At 41.7% G+C, this 21450-nt stretch overlaps 1 protein-coding gene across 1 annotated transcript; it reads right to left on the bottom strand.

Moving 5' to 3' along the window:
* Positions 1–274: 274 nt before the first annotated feature.
* Positions 275–4517, bottom strand: clns1a (chloride channel, nucleotide-sensitive, 1A; the record flags this gene model as incomplete). The annotated part of the gene is made up of 6 exons (XM_082502938.1): positions 4114–4517; positions 3027–3163; positions 2697–2828; positions 2481–2591; positions 1040–1213; positions 275–345 (listed from the first exon to the last, which is right to left on the bottom strand). The coding sequence occupies exons 1-6, from the start codon at positions 4230–4232 to the stop codon at positions 275–277; spliced, it is 744 nt and encodes a 247-aa protein (XP_082359064.1). The 5' UTR covers positions 4233–4517.
* Positions 4518–21450: the final 16933 nt, after the last annotated feature.

Below are 21450 nucleotides of genomic sequence, written 5' to 3' on the forward strand. Positions count from 1 at the left end.
TTTTGAAGCATGACGTAAATGAATTCTTATTTCAGTGCTAATTAAAATCAGCACTTATAGCATCACCTGTTAAATCAGATTAAAATGCTTAAAAGTGTGCCGCCTTTGCCCCAAAATGAAGTTTTAAAAAGATTTCCACCCTCAAGCTACTGTTTTACCACCACATTTTTCACAGAGCTTTCTCTTTCTCTTCATAACGTCTGCTCTTTGGCCAGACTGCCTGTTCCTGCTTCTAAAGGCCAATTCCTGCAAATGCTGACCGACACACTGAGACCTACCAGTGCTCTACGTCAGCATCCTCGAACTGACCCGCCTCCATCGCTGCTGTGTCCACCTCCATCCCATCTGTCAACATAAATGTACACACCAGAAATAAATCTTAAAATAATTGATCCTCATCTTGCAAATCATCCAGAAATACTTTAATTTTCACTGCACAGAAAAGATTTTTGAGGAAATGCAAGTAATTTATATTTGCTCTACATTATAAACTGAACAGTATATTTATTAGTCTCTCATTGACTGGTTAAAGCAAGAAAAACATAGGATAGTTTCATTTTTAGTAACAACTGTACAGGTGATGATAACTCATACCAGAGCTTAAAGTTAGGGACTGGCTGCTTTGATTCACAGGTGTGTCACCACAGGTGTAGCTGCTAGCTGCCTGCTAAGCTTCACCTCCACTCTGTCCATGCTGCTGGTGCCTCCTGAAGCATTTTAATGAACTTATCTGACAAATACAGTTCGTTGAATAAACCAACATGGTGGCAACCAAAACACTAATGCTGCAAAGTTCAGATAGCAATGGATGACAGCCAGGCTGCATGCTGATCAACCATCCGCCTTCCCGATACGCATCAGAGCAACGTCGAACATGAGTTGACCTTTTTTGTATCTACGGTGCCATTTTGTTTAGTTTTAGTCTAACTTTGTGTTATTGTGTCCCTCACATCGGTCTCATCGTGCTCCGTGTGTCATGCCATTACTTATTAAGACTAAAACACAAAGAGCGACAGGTCGAGGTTTGTGCGACTCTGACCTTCAAACTCTGCTTTTGTTTCTTCCGTCCGGACTCCAGCCATGTGGTACTGCTGAGCGACTGACTCAGCCAGCATCCCCTCTAGCCTCTCCAGCGTGGCCTGACCCTCCTGCGTTAGCGCCGACAGGCCCTCGTCGCAGGTGTAGAAGGTTGGGATGTCAGCGTGACCGTGCTCTAAGCAGGTGGAGGAGAGAGATGGTGATTCAGCAGCAACAATTTAAAGACAAATTGGACCTGGATGCAGGGTTCACACATCATCACTTAACAACAGGATAGCACAATCCCCTCGCTCTTATTTTGAAAGTTCAGCTGCTGATAACCATCTATTCTCAGTCCTGCTGCTTCTTCAGTGATTTAAAGACAGATTTACAAAGAGTACTGTTTAATCCACCTGTCCACACTGCACTGCCATAAACATCAGTTACTCTGTGCTCATCTCATTTAAACTTACCAGCCTCTGCAAGCAAGCAGTCCGAGTCACCAGTCCGTGAAGTGGAAAGAGAAAAGACAGAAGGAGAAAAATGAAAAGACTTTTACATTCAGACAAAAGAACTATTTTATCAAATGTTCTTTACAGTAAACTATTTAAACTGGAGCTATTTGGTAATCCTTATTTTCTGTCATATATGCAGCTACAATGGTGCGTGCTCAGAGTAAAACAGCCACCATAACAAATCATGAGATCACCATACTAACAAGTAATCATTATGAGCTTTTAAGCGCTTATTAATGAGGATTAGTTTATAACCTGGATCTGTCTAATCTCAAACACGGGGACATCCATAATGTGGCTAATCAGACCTTCTCTTTGCTAGACAAAGCTAATCAGCAACAATTTCCCTTGTGGGATTAATAAAGTATCCATCCATCCATCCATCCATCCATCCATCCATCAGAAGGAAGCTTACTTAAATGGGAGGAGCTAAAGGAGATAAATGGGAGGGGTTTGTGTCAGACAAAGGAGGATCGAGGATGAACTGTGGTGCTGTCGGAAGGAGGAATAAAGTAAATATGAAATGTGTTTAAAGATAATTTAGTGTCCAAGAATAAAACTTTAGGTTGGAAATGAGCAGAACAGATCAACTTTACAAGAACAGCCATTGGTGATGTAAGAAATTCACTTCAATAGAAATACAATTAGGCACAAAGCCATTTCTACTCTGTATTCTCAAATACAATAAAATGCTTAAAAAGAAAACTTTTTTTTCTGGAAAGATTTTCTGCTTGTTTTGTGTTTCTGAATTAATTTGAGGATTTATATCACTGTTTGTTGGAATGCGAGGAGCTGTTGTCTTCTTTGTGTCTGCTAAAGAGACAAAGAAGTGCATGAAAAGAGGATCCTAAATCATCCAGACTGAAATCAGACCCATTTTTACAGGCCACTCCATTGTAACGTTGAGCCAGGTGCATTCTGCATCTATGCGTTTGAGTTTTGCCTCACCGGCTTCCTCCACGTCGTACTCCTCTCCTTCAAAGTCGTTGTCCGAGTCGTCATCCTCGGGATCGGGGTGGAGCGCCTGGCACTCGCACATGGCTGAGAACATGGACTCCACTGCAAGTAAGGCACACAAAGGTATAAGTGTGATGCTGCGCCATCTCCAACTGTCGTTTATACAGGATGTGCAGCCTGCTGCTCATCCTCAGCGAGGTCACTCACATGCCGCTTTGTCGCTGGGAACAAATCGAATCTCTGTGATCGCCCCTTCGTCTTCATCATCGTCACCACCATCACTGCTGCCGTCATCATCATCATCAGCTGCTTTCTCTGCCATTTCTGCCTCGTTCTCTTCTGTAAGGAAACAGGAGAAGTCAGCAGTGACCCAAAAACTCCTTCAGAAACTGTAAAGAAACTATTTGTACACAACAGGTCAAACACGCTTTAACAACCCTGAAGACTGGACTCCCCTCACCCCCCAAAAACTACATATTTTTGGGGGCCTAAACAAGTAAAAAGAGATATAAAGTTCAGATGTAAACTTCGCCTCACTGTTGAGTTTGCCGTTGACCATGACGTAGAGGTGTTCCTGTGGGTAAGCGCTGACGTCTCTGGAGATGGCGTGCAGACCGATGGAGGGATACTCCAGAGAGAAACCCAGGCCTGAGCTGTCAAACCACGACAGGCGCCTGATAAAAAGAAAACAAACTGCTTTAAACAACAGCACTAAACAACTTTTAGATGCTTTTAAATGTCTGCCAAGCTTATTATCTGACTTTTCTGGCAACGACTAATTACGGTCTCAACTGACTATTAATTTATCATATGATATTTTAAAAAAATGTTACAAAATGCCAACTAAATTACTTTAACATTGTTTGCTTCTACTTCCTAAAAGTAAAAAAGTGCTTTGTAAAAAAATATGTAATAAGAAAATATGTAATTGTAATGCAACAGCGAGGGTCTGTGAGAAACATAACACAGCTGTAAAATCTGAATTTACACACACACACACACACACACACAATGTTTCCTTCCCAGTTTATTGCTGTTTTGTGCTTTTCCAAAATTTTTTACTAGCTTAAGAAAAATAAATATGAAATTAAATTAAGAATTGAATAACTGAAATAATATAACAACACGAAGACAACAAGAAGAAAAAGAACGCAAAGACAATGTAAAAAAGGAAAGAAATACAATGATAGCACAGAAACAAATTCCAAAAAAATTAAAATAAAAAATACATAAAAAAAAAAAAAAACATGAAAAAAAGGAAAAAGAAACCCGCCTTTTAACATTACCGAGAGTCCAAGTAATACCAAAACACACACAAAATATATCATGTTTACGGAGAGGTACCAGAAAAAAAATGTAATATAAATAATAAGTAGACATATTTCTAATACTGGATTTAAAAGAAGACATCCACATTTTGTTCTGCAATGTATTATTTTGAAAGAGTGCGCTCCGGAAGTGATTTCAGCGCGCGGAGCAGACCTTTATTTTATGTCTATAATGTAAACTGGTGTGATTTCCAATGAAGTGCGCGTGAAATCCCGATAAGAACCTCAATAAACACGAGCCTGAACCCCAGACCCACGAGCCAAAGAGCAAAACACGCGCCACGTGCACCACTTACGTTTCTGCGACGTAGAGGGTGCCGCAGCCGAGCCGCTGGCCGTCCAGAACCGCCGTGGTCTCGGCTTGTTCGTGTCTCACTCCCTCGGTGGGAGGGTGGAGGTTTTTCAGTAATACCATAGTCCTCGGTCCGCTCGGACGGAAAAGAACAGAAACCGGTGAAAACGCGCAGCTGCGTGACAAATTTTGTGCTGGCTAAAGCTGGCTAATTTTACCCGGGGTAACTTCTCAGTGCTAAATCAAAGTCCGACAGCTGGAGGCGAGTAAACGTCAGCCGTGCTATAACGCCTCTTCCCTTGGATTAGCAGATCCGGGACAGAAAGCTTTGAGTGCGAGAACAGGCGTGACAAAAACTGAAAACACAGGTTACAAAGTGCTTGTTCAGGGTGACGTCACGCTAAAGTATCGCGACAACGCAGAACTCCCAACGAGAATTCACATACTCCAGATTGGCAGTTTAAAAAGCTGTCGCGAGATGGAGCTGTTTCGTAATCTTTTATTCCTAAAGATGTAGAAACATAAATTCTTACATTATTTACCCCCCCCCCCCCCCCCCAAAAAGTAAAAAAAAATAACATTCTAACAAAGACTGAGCATATAGACAAAACAAACACGATTTTTTAAATAAACAAGCACAAATCAACAAGGTAAAAAAGGGAAAGGACACACTGAGTAAACACCACTGATTTTATAAGATTTTTTTCCTTCTTTTTTTCACTTGTTGGTAAAGACATTAACTTAAGGGCTTTATAAACTGATTTAAACACTGACTTAATAAAAAAGAATCATTAATATTCAAAATAGTAACTCATTACGTTTGGATAATTGATCCTCGTTATATCAGTTTCTTGAAAAATAGTTTGGAAACAGAATAAAGACAGAGTTTGTTTGTTTTTGTTGTTTTTTTTGTTTGTTTGTTTTTTTGCCTGTCCCATTTGGTTCTTTAGCCGTCAGAATTGTTGTCTGAAGACCAACAAGGATACCCAATGGATTTACTTTGCCAAATGGATCATCGTGGCATTGCCGTATTGGTCCATTTGATCGACCTTTGTTTTTATTGTTTATTATATTTTATTTTCAGATGTTACAGACGGGACAGACATGAGTGAGGGATAGGAAAGGGAGAAAGAAAGAGGAAGGAAAAGAAAAACAGAAGGGGAGAGGGACAGTGAGAAAGGGGGGAGAAAAAAATCTCCTGGGTCACCTGTTGAGAGAAGAAGAATAGAAAACAAGCAAAAAAAAAAAAAAACCAAAGCAACATACTAAACACAACACCATTGCATTAATCTAGCTAAGTGTAAACAGCAGTAAATACTGAATATTCAATGTTGTTGTGCAGCACGCAGGACAGACAGCGCACAATGTGCTTTGAAGTAGCAGCCAAGAAAGGTGTAATTTAAGTCTACGAGCAGTGAACACCCGTGTGCATACCTGTGTGGATCAGCGCGCTTGTATTCAAATGGTTTCCACATGTAATGGTCTGCAAGAGGATGTAGCAAGCCATAGCCCCGTCCCCCAGGGCATGAAGTAGGCATGGAGGAGATCCAGGCCCCAGACATCCAGAGGCTCCCAAAGCACGAGAGCCCAAAGAGGACCACCGGAGGGGCATCCGTGCCACCCTCATGGGAAGGGCTGAGGATCCCCAGACGAGGCGTCACCCAGTAGCCACCGAGCAGAAGCTAGAGGGGGCTGCACCGGCGTGCCCGCCGGCTCTGCCGGCAGCCAGCTGTGCCAGAGTGAACCGAGCGGCAGGCCCAGAGGCCCGAGGGCCCCCCGCACCCCGGAGGAGGCCCGACCGAGCAACAGGCGCCAGGCCCCGCCAGGTAGCCACCGGGAGTGAGCCGGTACATACCTGAGTGCCCAGCCCCGGACACCAAGAACCACCAATGCACCGACCCCTAAAGGCATCAGTCACCGGCAGGGAGTGTGGTGAGGGGAGATAGGCCTTGGAGGGCCTGGGAGTTCCCAGAGAGGTGGAGTGTAAGACCCGACCTGACATAGACACAGAAAAACAGGCACACACAGACACAAACATGCATTCCCACCCTCATGCACACATATACAAACACTCAGCACTCACCCAACGTAAGGATTGACATAAATGGACATGTACACACAATCGCACTCCCCAAACATATTCTATACCCCGGGTCCAGGTACCCTCGCCTCCAGAGGGGGAAACAGAACCCAGACCCAAGAGATGTTACCCTTCCCCCCGGGGTGGAGGCAAGCAGACCGTCCCAGGCTCCGCAGCAGCAGGGAGGCCAATCGGACAGCTAACATCTCCTCCCAGCCCCCCCGCCCCAATGGCTAGCAGAGAACGGGGGTGTGTGAAGACCCCATACCTCCCTCCTCCCGCTCATGTGTAGTGTTGCTGCGTGTTGTTCTAAAGTCTAAAGTGCATTTAAAACAAGGGAGAGCATGGTGCTGCTGCCAGAGAGCAGCAGGTGTTAGCACGGCCCCTCCCGAGAACCCTCAGTGTCTACATGGATTTAAAATTGGGAGGTGGGCACCAGCGCCAGAGGTAGGTTTGAGTACACAGACCGTCCACTGGACGCCGTTAACGTGCCCACCCTCAAGGCCCTATATATATGTGTGTGTTATGAGAGTGTAAGTAATGTGGATGTCTAAGTTGTGAGATAAAATTGAGGCACAGGTGGCCAGAAGGGGACGGGGGGGGGATGTCTCCCATGCACCCTTGTGACACACCCGCACCCCAAGGCCCTACCTGTGTGGGTGAGTGTGGTGGAGCGGGAAGAGGGAGGTAGCCGGGGATGGGGAGGAAAAGGAGGGAGGGGAGGATGCCCCTCCCTAGGGCCAGCTCCCCCGCTGACCCCAGTAGGCACCCCCGTCCTCTGGTACCCACCAAGGCAAGGGAGCCCAGGTCCATCCAGACCGGGGCCTACAGTAGCAAAAGACAGAGTTTGTAAGGACTATAAGGTCCACAAGCACTGAGGCAGTTATGCAATTTTCTAATCTTGCCTCAGAACACACACGCACACACACTGATTACTCATTTTACATCAAAGTTTGGGAGCTCTGATCCGGTTAATTAAATCCTGCACTGAAATATGAGGATTGTGTGTTTATTAAAATTTAAAATCATCATGGAGTCATTGACAGAAGAACATCAACATTCAGCCTGTTAAATTAGATTTAGATATTTTTATTTCAGAAATGATTCCTAACAAAAATGGAGAATATAAAAACACAATCAAAGCAGTCAAGTCCATATTATGAAGTGTTTGCTGTATCAGACAATCATGTTTCCAGTCTGCTGCATCACAACAATCGAAATGCAAATATAAATGATTCACAACAATGAAAACAATATAGTGCAGATAAACATGGTGCTGTAATGAATCTGCTCTTAAACACAATAACAAAATACATTTTCCAAGAGAGATGATAATGATTCACATCAGAGTGAAGAACGAATACATTTACAACTGGTTTCTAACATTTCTTATAGATCGAACTGATCACTGATAGAAACAGAAGAATATTCAAAATGATACTCTGAGAGATACATGAATGAGATATGGATAAACATCAAATTACATAAAAGAAAAAAGCACATAATCACTTTAGCTGACATTAAATGAGAATATATGAAAAGAGATCATCAAGATGTACATCAAAGAATTTAAAAAAAAAGGCAAAATATAATAATAATAATCATTTATAACTTATATAAGAGAGTGAGCCATCCAGTCAGCTCAGAGCACAGATTCATATCTACAATAATATTTTTGTTTGTTATTATTATCATTATTATTATTATCATTATTATTATCATTATAAATGCTGATGAGCACATTAAGTGTGTGTCTGCGCTGAAAGCTGCTCTCCTCTCCTGGTTTTCTGTATCACACAGACCACAACAACACAAAGCATCACCTGCAGACCGCTGAGCAGTATCCACCTGACTCTGTAGAAGGTCGAGTAAACCCCAAAGGGCTCTCTGTAGATCAGAACTGTTTTTTCTGTGAACTTGCACTCTTCAAAAAAGTCTAAACCTGCACACCAGTACTCTCCTGCATCTTTCTGTGAGATATTAGAGATTATCAGTTTGTCATCAGAAAGAAGGATTCTGCTTTGATTTTCAATAATCTCAGTAAACTCAGTGATTTTTCCTTGTGCCTGGATTGACTTCATGAACCACCTTGTGAGCCATTCACTTTTTTGTGAACATCTCACAGTGACTTCATCTCCCTCTGAGAAGACGTCCACTGCAGGTGGACCAAATCTGTGGCACACTACAAGCCGGCACAATTGTTTTATGGTTTGACCTCCACAGATGTACCAACCTGAATAATTTAACATCGTGATGGAAACACATGCGAGTAGTTTTGCCCGGCTTTCTTTGATCCAAAGTAAAGGTCCACCTTCTCCCAAACCGGTGGTTGGCCATGACTGAAGGGACACTGCAGCACAGCTGTCTCTCCCACTGTGTGATAGATGAACATTATTGCTTTGGTCACATCTATAAAGTGAGTGGTCACACACTGCTGTTGGTTCATCTCCAGACAGATGTAAGATGTTTGTGATGTGTTGAATACATGCAGAAGTGGTGTTTTTTTTCACCTCCAAGAAACTTTCTTTTAAACTTTTCACCTTCACAATTGTTGTCGTTGTAAAAGAATTTCTTTGCCGTGTATCCCCCTCGTATTTGATCCACTGGACCAGCAGATTCTTATTTGCTCCCTCACATCGTACCTCCACTGTTGCTGTTAATAGAAACCACAATCGCCTTCCACCTCTCATTCATGTGCGTGCTAAGGCTCCGCAAGAGCCAATGAGAAACTGGAGGTGCTCAGCATAGAAATTATGCTGTGTGCAATGTATGTGAGAAGACAGTTAAATACTGTGGCAACACAACAAAGCCTTGAAGAGAGGATGTAATGTGTGTCAGTATGTAATAAATTTCCCAAAGAACTTCCAAGCATGCCTCCGTCGTCAGTTTTGAGTTGATCGCTGTTGATGATGCACTGCTCAACACTTCTCCAAAAAAGTAATCCAGTTACTAAAAGTTAAAAGTGGTTAGTTGTATTGTGAGGTTAGGACTTTGGCACTGGAGAGGGTGGCTGAGACTTTCATCCTGATTTGCTCTGCTTCTGTTTGTGATAATTCATTAATCCGTGTGGCGGTTTCTGTGGCTGTGATGAGGGCCACTATGGGCAAATGTTGAGGAGAAATGGCAAAAATGAGTCCTTTGGCCAACACTTTCTTTTCAGGTTCAGTGAGATTCCGGTCAGAAAGGTTCTTCACCCATTTTTCCTGACTGTCCTCAGGTGTGTGTTCTTCTCTGAGTTGTGTAGATTCAGACTGAGGAGTGAGTGTTTTTGAAAGCAAGCTGTGGATTTTCCTGCATTGTCTTTCTTTTCCTTTAAAGTGTTGGCCCGCTGAGCCTTGTCCACAAACTTATAAACCTCTTCTAGGATAGGAGAGGGTAGAAGGGTTTGTCTAATCTTGCTCTGGAGGGCATCTATAGTGACATGGACCTGTCTTATCCACCATGTGACCCTAGAACTGAAGAAGCTTCTCGGAAGCTTCTCGGATGAGAGGTGAAACGTCTTCAAGCAACCTAAAGAAGTCCAGACGACTTTCTTTACAAGCTCCTTAATCTCTAGTTTATGTTTTTGTTTCTCATGCTGCTGCTCAAAATCACGTTCTTGTACCTCTTGTCATAGTTGTTTCATCGTTCCTCATTGTGGTCACGGTTTGTCAAATTATTTAGTTCTCCCAGTTTAGGTTTTAGTTTAGGCCCAAGTTTGATCTCGCCTTGATTTTTGGTTTCTTGTGTATCAGCCCCCAAAAAGGTTCGCTCTTTGTTTAACTTCAGTTCAGTTCTCCCGTGTCCGCATTTGGGTCTGTACCTTTAACACACTGGCTGCTCAGCAGTGACAACTGCATCTTTAATGATTTTTTTAACAGTCTAATTATTTACGTAGCACTTAAAAGTGGGAGAAATACATTTTAGTTATGAAGATAGCTGTTAGTTTCTTGAGTTTTTCTGAATTTGAAAAGAGTATAAAGATTAGTTTGAGAAATTTAATCAGCTTATCTGGAAGAAGTTTAAAACATCAATCTCTGTGTCTAAAAAAAGACTAAAAAGACTAATAACTGACTTTCCACAGCAGCTGTTTGGTCAGATACTGTGAGAGATGTAATCTATTACTCTTCATGTGACTTCCTGAGAAAGAAAGTATCTCTGAGATGAACTAATAGTGTGCTGATGCTTTCTTTGTGGGTAAAAGATGAGGCGCATGAAACCGGTCCAAGTAGTTTCTGGTCCTGTTTCTCTTTTCATGTCACAAACTGGACGGTAGATTAGTGAATGTACTCTAGGACAGTTTGGTTCATGTGTTAATGTCAGACATCCCGATCCCTCGCAGCACAGAGTCACAGACTGTGACTCTGAAAATCAAATGGATTAGAAAGAAGATGGATGTTTTTTTTCCTCAGTTGATTATTTTCCATCAAGTCAAACCAACAAAAATATTTTTGTGTTTTCAGATTTTTTTTTGTTTGTCCTGTTGGTATTTTTGTCAAGTGAGAGAGACAAAAATTTTACAAATCAGTTTGATCCTCACTATACCAGCTTCTTGAAAAATAGTTTGGAAACAGAATAAAGACAGAGTTTGTAAGGACTGTAAGGTCCATAAATACTGAGGCACTTGTCACATAGGAGGAAATCACAGCTGATCCTAATTCACAATATGAAAGGGAAATACAAGCTGAACACAGTTAAGTCACACACAGATCTCCAAAGTAAAACAGGAAGTTCCCAGACAGAATACAAAATCAGAATAAAACTAAACATGAGAAAATAATCAAAACAACAGCACTGAGTCCACAGACTCAGGACCATGACAATTATATAAGTTTACATGTATACATTATATACATCAAATGCATTAAATATACAAAGGTTTCATATAAATAGTCTATAACTTAAATATTTTCTTTAGCTTAGATAATTAAAGATTTCAGTTACATAAAAAATTAGAATTTTGATTTTATGTTTTCTATTCTCTATATAATGTGGACTTCAGGAAGCACATAGCTCCACTCCCCCCCATCATCCTGACTGACACCCCCATCACCTCTGTGGACTCATTCCGCTTCCTGGGTACCACCATCACCCAGGACCTGAAGTGGGAGCCCACCATCACCTCCGTCATTAAGAAAGCCCAGCAGAGGATGTACTTCCTGAGGCAGCTGAAGAAATTCAACCTGCCAACACGGACGATGATGCAGTTCTACACTGCAATCATCGAGTCCATCCTCACCTCCTCCATCACCGTGTGGTACGCTGGAGCCACTTTCAGGGACAAACAGAGACTGCAGCGTGTTGTGCGCTCTGCTGAGAAGGTGATTGGCTGCAGACTCCCATCTTTGCAGGACCTGTACACCTCCAGGACATTGCGGCGTGCAGCTCGGATCTCAGCTGACCCTTCTCACCCTGGACACAGTCTGTTTGACCTGCTCCCCTCAGGCAGGAGGCTCCGGTCCATTCGCACCAGAACCTCTCGCCATAAGAACAGTTTCTTCCCCTCTGCTGTTGGACACATGAACAATAACCGTATGACTGTTCCCACCACTAACACATGACCCTACGCTGTGTTCACTGCATCATTCCATGTTTGGCACTGATCACCATCTGCACTCATGTATATATCATGTATATATCTATCTACTTAGCACTTTTAATTCTTATTCTCATTTTTATTTTCATGTCTATTTAAGCGTAATTTATGACACTATGTTTGCACTGAAGCACCGCAGCAATTTCCTAATGTTGTAAACCTGCTCAACATTTGGCAATAAAACCCTTTCTGATTCTGATTCTGAATAAATCCGTATGTAGCTCAATAAGTATAAAATCAAGAAAGCTACACAACATGGGGTGGTTCATTTACAAACACTAGTCTAACTTAACTTTCACTCTGTTTTTGTTAGTAATAATCAAATTGTTACCTGCTTTAATTTACACAAAATGCCAGAAATCATTGTCATGAATACATTTTTACCAAAAATTTAAACCTAGCTTCTCATGATTTATTGGATTAAGCCTCTGGGGTCCAGGGTATAATTGGCCATTTTTGGCTACTTTTGATTTTACCTTTCTATTTCATCACCTTTAAATTGTTTTTACATTTTTTATTCTTGCCTTGTTTGGTATCAACCTTTTCAGCACAATCTCACATGTCTGAAATTAAAGTTATTTATTTATTGACATACCGTACTAACACAACTGATCTGAAATCACACAAAAACATAAATGAGTAAGAAAAGGCTGTCGTTGTTTTTTTTTGTAATGTAAAAACCACAAACATATCTATAGAATTATTTTCACAGCTTGAAATACAAAAATGAATTGTAAATTTAAAAAAAAAACCTAGGCACAAATGTTATAAACAATAAAGTTCATACAACTATTTACCTAAAAATGTTGTCAATGCCTCAGGTGTTTTTTGAACAACCACTTGAAACTACTAAAATTAAAATGAACGAACAAAGGAGCTGTAATCTGATGGAAAAATATAAATCATATTTAGAGAGTTCGTCCGCTAGTCGAACCTCGGATACAGGAGGAACAATGCGGTTTTCGTCCTGGTCGCGGAACACTGGACCAGCTCTTTATCCTCTCCAGGATACTTGAGGGTGCATGGGAGTTTGCCCAACCAGTCTACATGTGTTTTGTGGACTTGGAGAAGGCATTCGACCGTGTCTCTCGGGGTGTCCTGTGGGAGGTGTTGCGGGAGTATGGGGTGTCTGGCCCATTGCTACGGGCCATTCGATCCCTATACAACCGTTGCAAGAGCTTGGTTCGCATTGCCGGCAATAAGTCGGACTCGTTCCCGGTGCGTGATGGGCTCCGCCAGGGCTGCCCTTTGTCTCCGGTTCTGTTCATAATTTTTATGGACAGGATTTCTAGGCGCAGCCAAGTGGCGGAGGGCTTTCGCTTTGGTGGCCTCAGAATCTCATCTCTGATTTTTGCAGATGATGTGGTTCTGTTGGCTTCATCGGGTGAGGGCCTCCAGCTCGCACTGGAACGGTTCGCAGCCGAGTGTGAAGCAGCGGGAATGAGGATCAGCACCTCCAAATCTGAGGCCATGGTTCTCAGCCGGAAAAGGGTGGAGTGCCCACTCCCGGTCGGGGATGAGTTCCTGCCCCAAGTGGAGGAGTTCAAGTATCTCGGGGTCTTGTTCGTGAGTGATGGGAGAAGGGAGCCGGAGATCGACAGACGGATTGGGGCTGCAGCTGCAGTAATGCGGACGCTGCACCGGTCCGTCGTGGTGAAGAGGGAGCTGAGTGTAAAAGCGAAGCTCTCAATTTACCGGTCGATCTACGTCCCTACCCTCACCTATGGCCACGAGCTGTGGGTAGTGACCGAAAGAACGAGATCGCGGATACAAGCGGCAGAAATGAGCTCCCTCCGAAGGGTGGCTGGCCTCTCCCTTAGAGATAGGGTGAGAAGTTCGGCCATCCGGGAGGGGCTCAGAGTAGAGCAGCTGCTGATCCACATCGAAAGGAGCCAGCTGAGGTGGTTCGGGCATCTGACAAGGATGCCTCCTGGGCGCCTCCTGGGTGAGGTGTTCCAGGCATGTCCCACCGGGAGGAGGCCCCGGGGCAGACCCAGGACACGCTGGAGAGATTATATCTCTCGGCTGGCCTGGGAACGCCTTGGTGTTCCCCCGGATAAGCTGGAGGAGGTGGCTGGGGAGAGGGAGGTCTGGGCCTCTTTGCTTAGGCTGCTGCCCCCGCGACCCGGCCTCGGATAAAGCGGATGAAGATGGATGGATGGATATTTAGAGATGAAACAGAAGTCTGAACAAGTAACAATGAAGCAAACAGTAAACGAAACATGAAAGTTGTACAAATATCAGCTTTTACATTCACATCTGCTTGTGGGCTTAGAGTATGACGTTTTTATCAACGGTTTCCTTTTTCCATTTATTTATTTAATTAATTAATAATTTACTTTAAATTGGTTTAAATTAAAATGAAGGAATGTTTTCAGAAATACTTTTAGTGCAGTGAAAAATGTCTGAAAAGTCAAGCTGTCTATAAAGTTTGGTCTATTTGACATTTTCAGTTTTTGTGAAGAAAGCGCCACCTCTTGGTGCCACTCTGTGACTGAATGAAAGGGGAGTGTAGAAAGCCCAAACACCCCAGGAGGAGGAGGAACGGCCAACAGGTAACTGGCTGGCAGTTCGCTGGTAGCTATCTGGGAGTGGTCATTCTATGTGGGTGTATCTGTACACTGAGACGCACAACCAGACGACTGGGGTAGTGCACGGGAACATCTGTGTCACATGTGGATTACAAGTCCTCAACTCCAGCTGTGCTTCACTGTTGGAGGTGGTGGAGAACAACTGGAATTAGATCCTGTGGGACACACATCAGCCCCCCAGGTGTGTGAGGGGAAGATAAATGTGACCGCAGCAACATCCAGTTTGCTGTTTCTCATCTCTCTCCTCAAACCAGGAGAGAACTATTCAGATTAACAATCGCTTTAGAGTAACAAGTTATTTAGGGTCCTGAACCCAGATCGGTGACATTGTGGAGCCATGATCCTCGCTGTTCTTGCTCTGGCGAGGATAAGAAAGCACAAAAGTGATGTTAAATCCATTGGCACAAGCCACACTTTAGTCTTATTTCGGTATTATCAGTGAACCTCTGAATTTTTTGCTGTTTCCCACTGTGTCAAAAACACCTTAGCAGTGTATATAAATGCACGTGGCTGTTATGATGTTATTGTTGGTGTGTGAAGCGACCAGTGCAGTGGGTGTAATGGTTCTCTTAGCCTGAACTGTTTTTGATGACTGGAGAAATTGGAGCTCCTTAAGAAAACATGCAAACCCCTCACAGAGTTCTGACCAGGTTTGATCCCAGGACCCTCTTAGTGTGAGACCACAGAGCTAAGGACAATAACACCTGATTTACATAGCACTTACAAATTGGAGAAAATGTTTAAATTATGAAAAAAAAATAGATTTCTTGAGTTTTTCTGAGTTTGAGAGAGTACAAAGATTAGTGTGACAGTTTTAATGAGACTATCTGGAACAAGTTTAAAACATTTCCTTCTAAATTCTCAGTATTCACTTATCAGCATTCAGTGTGCGCGATGCAATCTATTACTGTTCATGTGACTTTCTGAGAATGTATGAAAAGTGATCGGCTCTACCGCAATGCTCTTGTTTTGAACACCCACAGCAGGACTGAGGCCACGATTACAGTTTCACCTCAACTTTTATCCTAAAATCAGTCAGGCTCGTGCTTCAGTGTAAATGATTTTCACTGATTGATGTTGGTGATATTATGTGATCTACAGTGCATTTTATTTTCATGTCCTTCATCATTCTTTTATCTGCCATTGTGAGCTAAGTGCATGATTTACACTAAACTATCAGTGCACATTAAAGAAAAGCAGGACGACATTCCTTAAAACCTTTTGTTTGATCATTTCTCAAAAATAAGGTGAAATGAACAGTCAGACAGACATTTCTCTCTCAAACAATCACCACGTTAATAAATGATGTAACAGCTCTGTTTCACTCTACATCAGAGACATGTTAAAGTGTGTTGGCTGCATATTAACTCAAAATCCTGAAAACAAAGTTTGGGAGCTCTGATCCGGTTAATTAAATCCTGCACTGAAATATGAGGATTGTGTGTTTATTAAAATTTAAAATCATCATGGAGTCATTGACAGAAGAACATCAACATTCAGCCTGTTAAATTATATTTAGATATTTTTATTTCAGAAATGATTCCTAATAAAAATGGAGAATATAAAAACACAATCAAAGCAGTAAAGTCCATATTATGAAGTGTTTGCTGTATCAGACAATCATGTTTCCAGTCTGCTGCATCACAACAATTGAAATGCAAATATAAATGATTCACAACAATGAAAACAATATAGTGCAGATAAACATGGTGCTGTAATGAATCTGCTCTTAAACACAATAACAAAATACATTTTCCAAGAGAGATGATAATGATTCACATCAGAGTGAAGAACGAATACATTTACAACTGGTTTCTAACATTTCTTATAGATCGAACTGATCACTGATAGAAACAGAAGAATATTCAAAATGATACTCTGAGAGATACATGAATGAGATGTGGATAAACATCAAATTACATAAAACAAAAAAGCACAAAATCACTATAACTGAAATAAAATATGAGCAGAAATATAGAAGAATTAAGTAAAAAGATAGAAAAAGGCAAAATGTTTAAAATATATAATCATATAAGAGAGCGAGCCGTACAGTCAGGTCACAGATTCATATCTACAATAATATTTTTGTTTGTTTTTGTTTTGATTCCATCAATCCTAGGTCCCTGTATTAATATTAACACTATTATTATTACTTATAATAATAATGTTGTTATTAAATGCTGATGAGCATATTAAGTGTGTGTCTGAGCTGAAAGCTGCTCTCCTCTCCTGGTTTTCTGTATCACACAGACCACAACAACACAAAGCATCACCTGCAGACCGCTGAGCAGTATCCACCTGACTCTGTAGAAGGTCGAGTAAACCCCAAAGGCCTCTCTGTGGATCAGAACAAATTTTTCTGCTGACACACACTCATACTCTGACTCTAAAACTGTACACCAATACTCTCCTGCATCTTCTAGTGAGACATTAGACATTATCAGGCTTTCATTGGAAAAAAGGATTCTGCTTTGATTTTCAATAATCTCAGTAAATTCAATGATTTTGCCTTCTCTTTTGATCGAATTCATAAACCACCAGGGCTTCATACCCAGTTTTCTCTCAGTAGTACATGTGAGATTGACTTCATCTCCCTCTGAGAAGACCTCTACTGCAGGTGGACCAAATTTGGGGCACACCAAAAGTTTGTACCATTGTTTTATGGTTTGACCTCCACAGGTGTACCAACCGGAATCATTTAACATTAGCAATGGAAGCACCAGCGAGTAGTTTTGACCAACTTCTTCATAAGTCTTCGAGCCCATTTCCCACTTCCTCCAAACCGGGTGTTGGTCATGAATGAAGGGACACTGCAGCACAGCTGTCTCTCCCACTGAGCCATGGACTATCTTTGCTGCTTTGGTCAAACGTACTGAGTGAGTGCTCACACACTGCTGTTGGTTCATCACCAGGCAGATGTACAATGTTTGTAATGTGTTGAAGACGTGAAGAAGTGACGTTTTCTTTACCTCCAGGAAACTTTCTCTTAAACTGTTCACCTTCAAAGCTGTGCCATCATCTAAAACTGTTAGCTTTAAGTCTTTGTTATACGTAAAGTCATGTTTGATCCACTTCACCATCAGATCCTCACCTGCGCCTTCACATCGTACGTCCACTATGGCTTTGTGTGTTACATTACGCGTTGTTTCCTTACTTACTGTCTTACACACAGTCAGGCTGATGTTTCTCTCATATGTCACGTTGCCCTGAGTCCAGCACACATCTTGGTACAGTCCAGAGTCTGAGTGGGTCAGGTTGTTGAGAGTAAATGAAGGAGAACCATGAAATGTCTCAGGAAATGAGAGTCGTCCTGTCAGGTCTTCATGTACTGTGAAGTTTCTGTTCCAGGGGTCAGAGATGTTCCACAGGACCAGAGTATCTTCACCAACACGTCTGGAGGTGATGCAAGAGCTGTTTTGATCTGGGAGCTTGAATTCAAGAGAGCCTCCTTCTTCAATAGTGAGAATAAATTCTTCTGCATGAATGTTGCTGATGAGAGTGAACAGCAGGGAGAAGCAGAGCTGTGCGACTGCAGCCATCCTGCTCAGAGGTCTCCTGGTGAGTGTCGTACAAGCACTGACACTGCTCGCTTCATGAGCTTCCTGTTTGTGGTTGGAGGAGGAACGCCACTTCTTTATCACATCATCAGATTTATGCATGAAACATTTGACTGGTTATCCAGTGGTCTGTCTGCTTAATGTTCACTTCACTATATGTCTATTTTTTCATCATCTCTTTCTCATTATTTCTCTCCCCTCCTTCGTCACAGCTCCCGCTCCTTCCTCATTTCCACCTCAACCAAAATACAAAAACATGCATAAACACTCTTATTTACTCCTAATATCATCAAGTTATTTATTAGATTAGATAAACAAAACTCTCACCTCCCAACAACTGACAGGAGCAGACTAAACAACAACAGCTGGTTAAATGCTAATATTAAGCTAACCTTTTGCCAGATACTTTTAGGTCCGAGTGTCTTAAAAATCAAACTTTCCATCCGACTGAGAATCAGTTTCCCTCATTTTGACAGATTCAAGTGGAAATTCTAAGTGATTCTAAGTGTTGAACTCATATTATTATTTGTATTAGAGGATCAGAGATGTAAATCAACACATTTTGAAGTTTGAAAAATGGACTCAGATGTCTCGGTGTGGTGTGATCCACTGCCTTCCATTACCTCCCTTGTTTATGTTACTCAGAATGTAACGAAGAAGTATCTTATCAGCCAATCACATGGAAGCACCAAATTTTTTGCAATGGTCTGAAAAAAGTTGAGTGCCGACAAACTACGCTTCACATTTGATAAACATCATCATGAATCTTACCGTTGCTGCTTTGCTTCCACCACGATAAAAATCACACTTCATGCACAGCTCTCTCTCTCTGTACTTCCAGAACAGTTTTCCATCACAAATCTCTGTTTTCTGCATTATTCATTCGATTATTACCCAACAGTCTGCCGTTGTTTACAGCGCTGTCGGCCGCTGGCTTTTGTTTTTTACTTAAATGACCTCGGACAAGAAAGCCTAATTTCTGCTGTTCAATACTGAAGAAATTTAGACTTGCAAATTATGTAAAATTGCAGAATATTGCAGAATGTTTTTAAGGTTATCTGCTATAAAAACTCGGGCCAGGAAAATCTCCTTCATGTTTTGTGTTTTGTTCTCAGTTACTTTCACACAAAGGCATCTGCTGTGATGTTCACAATTCTGATGAAGTCTCACATGTATCAGTACTGATAAATGTTCAGAATTATAATATTTCTGGCTGTCTGAGGCTAAATTGAATCGAATCAAATCGGGACCTTGGAAATGAGAATCGAATGGATAATAGAAACCAGTGATGGTACCCAGCCCTAGTCAGCAGCCTAGGCCCGACAGAAGTGGATGTAGCTGTGAATAAGAAAATATGAAAAGAACTACTGATAACTTTTTTGTTAAGTTAAGGCCTGTTCCATCTGAAATTCATAGCCAGTGCTCTGACACGGAGCCATCAATCTCTGAATGCTGAAAAAGCACAGTGTATCCAGAAAACACATTATATGCTGCGATAAATGCACTGCAGCAAGTGTCCCCTCTCCCCACTGCTTTTCAGCGGCAGGCAGCAGCAGACAGGTCGTCAGAGGAGGCCGAGATGATGGTTAAGTTTAACATTGTCTACAATACTACCAAAGAGTGCCAAACCACTTTAAGCACAAGCACAAGATTTTTAGTTAATCATTTACAAATCGATATGGACGGCAATTTTCCTCCCAAAAAAGTGCACATGTAAAATTGCGGTGCTAAGCGAAATGGTGAAAAACTTGGGTGCGCCTAACTTTACATTTTTGTATTTTTTATTTTTTTACATTTAGGCGCACCACACACACACACACACACACACACACACACACACACACACACACACACACACATATATATATACCGATATACAAAAGAGATGTGCCTGAACATCACTCTTGTTAATTTGGGACAACTCAAGAGGAGCATGGAGTCTCCTCTTCAATTTGCCAGTTTACTCACAATACAGTACTGTGCTTAGGTTTGGAGTCACCCTTCATTTCTTAATACTTTGGTACAAATACTTTGGAAATAGGAAATATGTACATATGTAAAAAGCTTGAAATTCAGTATTTGGTGTTAACACCTTTAGCCTGCAACACAGACCAAACTCTCACTGAACTCTACTTAAGGAAATTAGAAGAAAGATGTCTTCAGGAACAGTTCTCTGGACTTTGGGGAGGCCAATCCCTGACTGTTTTTATATCTAGGTATGCTTTTACTGCATTGGCAGTATGTCATACTGAAAAATGAAGCCATGTCAAATCAGATGTCTTATTTAGTATCAATGGCTGTGTGATTATGTCGTTTTTGGTGCATGAAGCATTCCCTTAGCCTGAAATGTATTTTTTGGCTGGAGAAATTTAAGCTCCTGAAGAAAACATGTTACTGTGAGGTCACAGAGCTAACCACTGAGGAAAATAACACTTTGCTGTGAATTATTTACACATAGCAAAAAAATAAGAGCAAAAAATGCAAATGATGAAAAAGAGTTGTTAGTTTCTTGTTTGCAGGGTTTCAAAAAAGTATAAGGATTAGTGTGACAGTTTTAATCAGATTCTAAATTCTCAGTATTCACCGATCAGCATTTAACCAAACATTTTTTATCTCTGTGCCTAAAAAGACTCAAAGCTGACTTTCCACGGCAGCTGGTTAACCAGATACTGTAGAGATGTAATCTATTACTCTTCCGAGAAAGAAGGTGTCTCTGAGAGATTGTGTACAGTGATCGTGTATCTAGCAATGATTTCTTTTAAAACAACTAGAATGAGGCCATGATTATAGCTCCTCCCAAATCATATTCAAAAACAGCCAGGTGTTTAATTTTTATTTTTTAAACGAAGCAGAAGCGAGCTTGCAGAGTTGGAGACAGCCTCACAAACCACCAACCTCCCAGCCTTTTCCTCACTAATACCAGATCCCTCCTCAACTAAATGCAGTCATGGAGAAGCTGAAGTTCACATCTAACTAGCGGAGAAGTTGAACTGCTTTTTTGCTTGTTGTCACTATAAAGGCATCAGCCTCCTGCTTCAGTACAAACTGCTCTCCCTCCTGGCTGCAGCACAGTTCCTCCTCCTCCTCTTTACTCTGTGGAGGCTCTGGCTCCTCCTGGTCATCCAGACCCTCCTCTTGCATTAATGCACCAGAGAAATGGGCAGTGGTTTCTCAGAGTGACCCAAAAAAATTATGTTGTTTGAATAAAAATTGAACAATATTTTGTTCTAACCAGTTTCCAAATCCATGCTGCACTTTTTCAGAGAGCAACTTAAAGTCTCCAGAGCTCAGAAATCAAATTAAAGGTGCAGTCGCAATTTAATTACGCCATATTCTTCCTTTTTTTACTTCTCACAACATAAACAGCAAATTTATAAAGAAAAAATAAATGCCTGTTTTTATTCCCTTATTTGGACTCTCAGTCCTCAAGAAGCGACTCATTCTCACCACTAGGAGGCGCCATCTCCCCATTCTCCTCCTTTAGTGGCTGAAAGCGGCAGTGACGTGGATTATTTAACTCAGTGTGTTATTTTGCAAA

Source organism: Aulonocara stuartgranti (genome assembly GCF_965226115.1).
Source record: "Aulonocara stuartgranti genome assembly, chromosome: 14".
In the NCBI taxonomy this organism is placed as follows: domain Eukaryota; kingdom Metazoa; phylum Chordata; class Actinopteri; order Cichliformes; family Cichlidae; genus Aulonocara; species Aulonocara stuartgranti.